Here is an 8,451-nt window from a genome sequence, read left to right as displayed (position 1 = left end):
TTTTAGAAAGTTATATAATGAATACAAAAATACAGATATTGCAGGCAAGCAGTTCGTGTTAACATTTTGCAATCTAGTTAGTGCACAATTTCAACTATAAATATCAGATTTAAAAAAAAAATGAAGCTACTACTCTATAGGCAGCATTCTTGTGTTTTCTGCACACATGTGTGCAAACACTGCAGAACTGTGTTAGTTGAAAATTTAACATAATGTATTATTTAGCTTGCTATAATAACACAATGTCCTATTAAGCATTTAAAGTGACGTATTATTATTTCCATCAAAATTCACTTGCACTATATTTGGTATTGAAAGGGAGTGGAAAGACCATTTGCAGAAAGAGGAGGAGTTGAGCAGTCCCAAGGTGGAGCTGTCTCTTGTGTTATATGACACTGGCAGATTAAAACGCTCTGATGGGGAAGGGCTTAAAGGCTGAGTCAAAAGCCAAGAAGTCTCTTTATTTACGCCTACCTCCCAGCCCTTGGCGATCTGACTAATAACAAACTGAGCTAACAAGAAATACTAGAAAAGGAGGAAGGAGAACATTGCTGTAGCTTGGATCTACAACCTAAGAAAGCAAGAGTGATCAATCCCAGCTCTGTTCAACATCTTGTTTACTTACTGCATTCAGCAGCTTGCAAATGGTTAACTATATGCAAAAAAGTCAGCATAGCTGTGAAGTATGCCGTGAATTTTAATTGCGGGAAAAAGGGACAATTGCTTCAGGATGCTCTAGTATGCACTCTGCTTGAAATTATTTTCAATGAAATGTTCAGCATTCTGTCTTTGACCAGAGGTTTTAACTTTGTGAAGCTATGGGACTTGCCAAATAGTGATATTTGAGAAGAAAGTACACAGGGTTGGTGTTTTCGTTTTTCATAAAGGAACTGAATTACTTCGAACACCTCTTCCAGCTGTGCATTACAGATAACGTCAGGAAGAGTCTCTGCTTTGCAGGTAAGATGAATGTTTCTAGGCTTTTCTTATACTTATCTTTGCATTATAGTAAAGTGAGTGAATTTATATGTTTACCTTCTTTAAATAAACAACTTTGCATTAAAGGATATTCAATTTCATTCTTGCTTACTGGCACAACTAACACTGTAGCAGATGCCTGTATTCTCTGAGCAGCAGACATTTAATCTAACAGCTGGCTCTAGAGAACAAATATAATATTCCACTATTTCTTTTACAACATGCAGTTTGTTGTTAGAAACTAAATATGTGTGCTTTCTGAAGGAAGGATCACTTTCAAATGTGAATGTTGAATTGCAAATACAAGCAAAATATTGAATAATTTTTTTGCATTTTGTATGCTACTTATAGGATTTTCTGACTTAAAATATGTAGTTGCAGAAAACATGTCAACGAGTATCTTTTGACCTCTTTACCACTGTATCAGATATTGTCAGTAGAGAATCGCTTTTCAAATTTGTGTGTATCTGAAAAGATTAGAAACTGTTTCCCAGCACATTTTGAAAAGTATAAAATTCATACAGAACTTTAAAAATAACAAGAGTTTATCACTAAAAGATTATTTACTATTTTCTCCAGATGCTACACCTGGTGAAATAAACCTTATTCTTTCTTGGTAATTTAAGAATAAGTACTTTTAGTGGTTGTGGAAGCTAATCCACAAGTTGAAGATTCCAATTACAATCTGCTTGTTTATAACCTCAGCTCACAAAGCTGTTTAAAATCAAACTATTTCCCTATAGAAAAATTAAGTCTTCTAACTTTTCCTTTACATAGAAACACAATATGTTGTTTGGTCTCTTCTGTTGCCTTTCAGAAACTTTGTACTATATGTGTTTTAAATAAAACATTATGTTTTCAGGGAATGAAAGTTTACTTTCAGGATTATTGATTGGGTTCTGGTATGTTTTATCTGATCGTGAATTTTAACTTGATTCAGTTACTGTTCACATTTCAAACAACAAAAAATGAAAAGTGATAACTATTTTGAAAAGTTGAATAGTCATAAGATGTGGTGTTTATATTTCAATTTAGTTTATATAAATTTAAAGTATAATATTTAAAGAAAGGAAATAAAATTAGATATCATTATAGCTATAAATGTTTACCTTGTATAACTGTCATTTAAAACTTAAAACCTTTTTAAGAATTGCTGTTTCAGATGCATTTCTTAATGTTTAAGGAATTGGAATACATGATGTTATTCTGAGCCGTCCTTTTTTTTTTTTTTTTAAACAAATTTGAGATATCATCAAAAAGTTTAATATAGTACAGATTGTTTCAGATTTCATCATTTGTGACTTTAAGCCTTATAATAAAGGAGACCAGCTGCCTCATTATGTGATTACATTCAGTGCCCTAAAAACTGTTTCAAAACCTCATTAGGAAGTCATTAGCTATGTTTATATGAAGTATTGTTTATTCTTTTACAATAGCCTGAAATGTGTGTTAAAGATTAATCTTTCTTTTTTAGTTTTTATGATTTCAACCTCATCTATAACATAATTAAAAAGCAAGAAATATACTGATTCTAGAATTCAATATTAAATATAATGATTTAAGTGAAATTTCAATGATCACTCTTAAGTGTATGTATCTGATACTATTACACTTATACAAACTGCCCTAGATTGAATAGTTAAAACAGAATTATTATAGTACTGTATTTTATTACATGATCAAAGACACATTTTCCTCAAGGTTTTTGAAATAAACAATAACATATATATATATATATATATATATATGTTTTGGCTTAAGATATATCTATATATACATATAATATACATATATATGTATATATACATATAATATATATATATATGAAACTAAATGTGTGTGCTTTCTGACGGAAGGATATATATATGTATCTTAAGCCAAAACTGAAGCAAGTTAAAACACAGACACAGTTATTAGATGTTATCATGTGACACCCAGTTCAACAATATAAAGAAAGAAAATGCATGCTACATGCATACATGCACACACATATACACATAGGCACACATACCTTGTGTTTATCATTTTTACATTCCCTACAGTTCTCTATGCTTCTTCCTAATAACTACATAGTTGCCTTACACTATAATACTCCAGCCTTAAATTTATGTACCTTAAGGTTAAAAAAAAATGTTTTCAAATGTATAACTTTGCATCATCATGAAGCATCAGTGCTCTAAGCCAGCACCTCTCTCATCTGTTAAAATGCAGGTTATTCATAGATGTGACACAAATAATGATATAATGTTTTACATTCTCTTTGACCTAAATTTTATATTGTGACCGCAATGCAAGTTAAAAGTAAGCCAGACATGCCTGACCGAGTATTAGGAAGAAAAAGAAAAAGAAAAAAAAAATGATGTAAATGTAACAAGGTACCCATATTTTCATGGTAATCAGTCATTTGGTTTTTGGAGAAAAACTTGTTATTTTGAAAATGTCAGCTTCATCTCCACCTCAATTCTGCCCACTAAAGTCCCTTGCTATTGCATTTTATTTTACAGAATCAGATTTCATCACATGACAACATGAAGCTGTGGATTCATCTTTTTTATTCATCTCTCCTTGCCTGTATATCTTCACAGTCTCAAACTCCAGTGTTCTCAACCAGAGGCTCTTGTGATTCTCTTTGCAATTGCGAGGAAAAAGATGGCACAATGATAATAAGTTGTGAAGAAAAGGGTATCAAGAAGGTATCTGAAATAAGTGTGCCACCATCACGACCTTTCCAACTAAACTTATTAAATAATGGCTTGACAATGCTTCACACTAATGACTTTTCTGGGCTTACCAATGCTATTTCAATACACCTTGGATTTAACAATATTGCAGAAATTGAGATAGGTGCATTTAATGGCCTTGGCCTCCTTAAGCAACTTCATATCAATCACAATTCTTTAGAAATTCTTAAAGAGGATACTTTCCATGGACTGGAAAACCTGGAATTCCTACAAGCAGATAACAATTTTATCACAGTGATTGAACCAAGTGCCTTTAGCAAGCTCAACAGACTTAAAGTGTTAATTTTAAATGACAATGCTATTGAGAGTCTTCCTCCAAACATATTCCGATTTGTTCCTTTAACTCATCTAGATCTTCGTGGAAATCAATTACAAACATTGCCTTACGTTGGTTTTCTAGAACACATTGGCCGAATACTGGATCTTCAGTTGGAGGACAATAAATGGGCCTGCAATTGTGACTTATTGCAGTTAAAAACTTGGTTGGAGAACATGCCTCCACAGTCTATAACTGGTGATATTGTGTGCCATAGCCCTCCAATTTTTAAAGGAAGTATACTCAGTAGACTAAAAAAGGAATCTATGTGCCCCACTCCACCAGTGTATGAAGAACATGAGGATCCTTCAGGATCATTACATCTGGCAGCAACATCTTCAATAAATGATAGTCGCATGGCAACTAAGACCACATCCATTCTAAAACCACCCACCAAAGCACCAGGTTTGACACCTTATATTACAAAGCCATCCACTCAACTTCCAGGACCTTACTGTCCTATTCCTTGTAACTGCAAAGTCCTATCCCCATCAGGACTTCTAATACATTGTCAGGAGCGCAACATTGAAAGCTTATCAGATCTGAGACCTCCTCCACAAAATCCTAGAAAGCTAATTCTAGCGGGGAATATTATTCATACTTTAATGAAGTCTGATCTAGTGGAATATTTCACTTTGGAAATGCTTCACTTGGGAAACAATCGTATTGAAGTTCTTGAAGAAGGATCATTTATGAATCTGACAAGATTACAAAAGCTCTATCTAAATGGTAACCATCTGACCAAATTAAGTAAAGGCATGTTTCTTGGTCTCCATAATCTTGAATACTTATATCTTGAATACAATGCCATTAAGGAAATATTGCCAGGAACTTTTCATCCAATGCCTAAACTTAAAGTCCTCTATTTAAATAACAACCTCCTCCAAGTTTTACCACCACATATTTTTTCAGGGGTTCCTCTAACTAAGGTAAATCTTAAAACAAACCAGTTTACCCATCTACCTGTAAGTAATATTTTGGATGATCTTGATTTACTAACCCAGATTGACCTTGAGGATAACCCCTGGGACTGCTCCTGTGACCTGGTTGGACTGCAGCAATGGATACAAAAGTTAGGCAAGAACGCAGTGACAGATGACATTCTCTGCACTTCCCCTGGGCACCTCGACAAAAAAGAACTAAAAGCCCTGAATAGTGAACTTCTCTGTCCAGGTTTAGTAAATAACCCATCCATGCCAACTCAGACTAGTTACATTATTGTCACCACTCCTACAACAACTAATACGGCCGAAACCATTTTACGATCTCTTACGGACGCTGTGCCACTGTCTGTTCTAATACTGGGACTTCTGATTGTGTTCATCACTATCGTGTTCTGTGCTGCAGGGATAGTGGTTCTTGTTCTTCACCGCAGGAGAAGATACAAAAAGAAACAAGTAGATGAGCAAATGAGAGACAACAGTCCTGTGCATCTTCAGTACAGCATGTACGGCCATAAAACAACTCATCACACTACTGAAAGACCCTCTGCCTCACTCTACGAACAGCACATGGTGAGCCCCATGGTTCATGTCTATAGAAGTCCATCCTTTGGTCCAAAGCATTTGGAAGAGGAAGAAGAGAGGAATGAGAAAGAAGGAAGTGATGCAAAACATCTCCAAAGAAGTCTTTTAGAACGGGAAAATCATTCACCACTCACAGGGTCAAATATGAAATACAAAACCACGAACCAATCAACAGAATTTTTATCCTTCCAAGATGCCAGCTCGTTGTATAGAAACATTTTAGAAAAAGAAAGGGAACTTCAGCAACTGGGAATCACAGAATACCTAAGGAAAAACATTGCTCAGCTCCAGCCTGATATGGAAGCTCATTATCCTAAAGCCCACGAAGAGTTGAAATTAATGGAAACATTAATGTACTCACGTCCCAGGAAGGTATTAGTGGAACAGACTAAAAATGAGTATTTTGAACTCAAAGCTAATTTACATGCTGAACCTGACTATTTAGAAGTCCTGGAGCAGCAAACATAGATGGAGAGTTGGAGGGCTTTCACAGAAATGCTGTGATTCTGTTTTAAGTCCATACCTTGTAAATAAGTGCCTTACCTGAGTGTGTCATCAATCAGAACTTAAGCACAGCAGTAACCTATGGGAAAAAAAAAAAAAGAAGAAAAAGAAGCTCAGGGATCACTGGGAGAAGCCATGACATTATCTTCAGGCAATTTAGTCTGTCCCCAATAAAACAAATCCTTGCATGTAAATCATTCAAGGGTTATAGTAATATTTCTCCATATACTAAAAAGTGTTTCATAGAAGTCCTCTTGCACATCTAAAATGGTTGAACATTTAAGTATCCCAAATTTCCTTGAATTGCTTTCCCTATAGATTAATACAATTGGATTTCATCATTTAAAAAACATACCTGTATATGTAATAATAATATGTAAGGAATACATTGTTTATAACCAGTATGTACTTCAAAAATGTGTATTGTAAAACATACCTAACTTTCTTGCAATAAATGCAAAAGAAACTGGAACTTGACAATTAGTAATAGTGAAGAAAAAATATAAAGGTTGTAATTATATACACCATGGGTGGCTCAAAACTTTGAACATTTGAGCTTAAACAAATGCCACTCTCATGCATTCTAAGTTTAGAAAGTAAAAATGATTAACAGTTCAGGTGGAATAAATAAGCATACTTTTTGGGTTTTCTACACATTTTGTGTAGATGATAATTTTAATGTCAGTGCTGCTGTGAACTGAACTATGTCATTTATGCTCAAAGTGTAATTCTTCTTCTTGGGATATTTTTAAAATGCTACTGAGATTCAGTTGTACATATGATTAGAGACTCTGTTGAGTTTGCTTTATTTCATAGGATTAATTCTTTGTAAATTTGAATGACCATGATAGAAATACATTTCTTGTGGCAAGTAATTCACAGTTGTAAAGTCAATAGGAAAAATTTTATTTTTATTGATGTATATTGATAGATGCCATAAATCGGTAGCAAAAGGCACTTCTAAAGGTAAGTGGTTTAAGTTGCCTCAAGAGAGGGACAATGTAGCTTTATTTTACAAGAAGGTATAGTTAGATTTCTATGAAATATTTATTCTGTACAGTTTTATATGTTTTTGGTTCACAAAAGTAATTATTCTTGGGTGCCTTTCAAGAAAATTAAAATTACTACTCACTACAATAAAACTAAAATGAAAACTCTTTTTTAAATGTGCTTTCTTATATTAGCCTGACTTATAATGCAATCAAGTAAGGATTGACACATACACAAACATACAGACACACAAACAGAGATTTCTGTTTGTTGTTTTACACACAGAAGTATCCCCTTCATGGTGTGAAAAAGTCTATTTAAATTCTGGTATGATTCACAGGGAGCCCAACTTAAAGTATGTCTAGCAGTTTTCCCTTTCAAGCAAATCATTTTCTAATGAAATACAAAAGAAAATGATTTATTTCTCTCCTTCTAATTATAGAATCAGTCATAACTGCACATTTTCACAAGACAAAGTGAAATTATTCAAGGTAATCTAGGAATGTATTCTGAACACCACACAGATTCATGCACTGGGTTATGAAGGAACACATTTTCCTGGAGGAAGTCCTCCCTTCAATTTACTTAACAATATTTCAGTGATTCCTAAATGTTCTATTAAATGTTTTGGCTTTTAATATCCAGCTTTGAACAAATGGCATAATATATATTATTTATTTTATTTTGAATAACAACTCTTCTGGTTGATTAAAACACCATAGGCTGTGCTGCATGCTATGAAGACTAATTATGAGTAATGTGAACTCATTTCATGACCTTTCTCTTTTAAATTATTATATATATTAATGGAAATCAATCAAGAGTCATGTATTAAAAGACTTATTGAAAACCAGATTTCTTCATTAGCTTGCAAAGTTTGGAAGGATGAAGGTGGAAATTCTTAAGTAATAATTTATAAGGGAAAGTAGTGTGAATATGAAACGCTTCATATTTACCAAAAAATATTCAGCATGGTAGATAGTAAAATCTCCCAAACATTATTTTAAAAATTGCCAACGGAAAAATATATAAAGGCCAGAATTCATGTTATTGTACTTCTTTTACTCAGTCGAATATCTGCCAATATTTTCTAATTCTAATCAGGTACATAGAGATTTTAGGAAGAGCTAAGATATTCCCATGCTTGGAGAATCCTTGGAGTGGATCCATGAATGCAGACAGAGACATGCCCTCAAAAAAAGTCTTCTCTTTGGGATGGAGGAAATATTTCTTTCATCTTTATTTGTCGTTAATTGCCTAAAGTAATAAGGTTCACTCTTTAACTTATAATCAAGAAGAACAAAGTTGTTTAAGAAGCCATGTAAGTACATCCCCAAAATCAAAGTACAATCCTTAGTCTGGATATAACTTAAAACTGGCATGAAAATTACGATGG

At 33.5% G+C, this 8,451-nt stretch overlaps 1 protein-coding gene across 1 annotated transcript; it reads left to right on the top strand.

Moving 5' to 3' along the window:
* The first annotated feature begins 358 nt into the window (after window positions 1-358).
* On the top strand, window positions 359-7,223 carry SLITRK6 (SLIT and NTRK like family member 6). The gene is made up of 2 exons (XM_032277465.1): window positions 359-960; window positions 3,483-7,223. The coding sequence occupies exon 2, from the start codon at window positions 3,507-3,509 to the stop codon at window positions 6,027-6,029; it is 2,523 nt and encodes an 840-aa protein (XP_032133356.1). The 5' UTR covers window positions 359-960; window positions 3,483-3,506; the 3' UTR covers window positions 6,030-7,223.
* Window positions 7,224-8,451: the final 1,228 nt, after the last annotated feature.

Source organism: Sapajus apella, unplaced genomic scaffold, assembly GCF_009761245.1.
Source record: "Sapajus apella isolate SASKATOON/1434 unplaced genomic scaffold, GSC_monkey_1.0 scaffold9, whole genome shotgun sequence".
Lineage (NCBI taxonomy): Eukaryota > Metazoa > Chordata > Mammalia > Primates > Cebidae > Sapajus > Sapajus apella.
This window is presented reverse-complemented; position numbering and strand designations above follow the sequence as displayed.

Coding starts and splice junctions, on each gene's coding strand:
- SLITRK6 (XM_032277465.1), top strand. CDS start 3,507: ATGAAGCTGTGGATTCATCTTTTTTATTCATCTCTCCTTGCCTGTATA.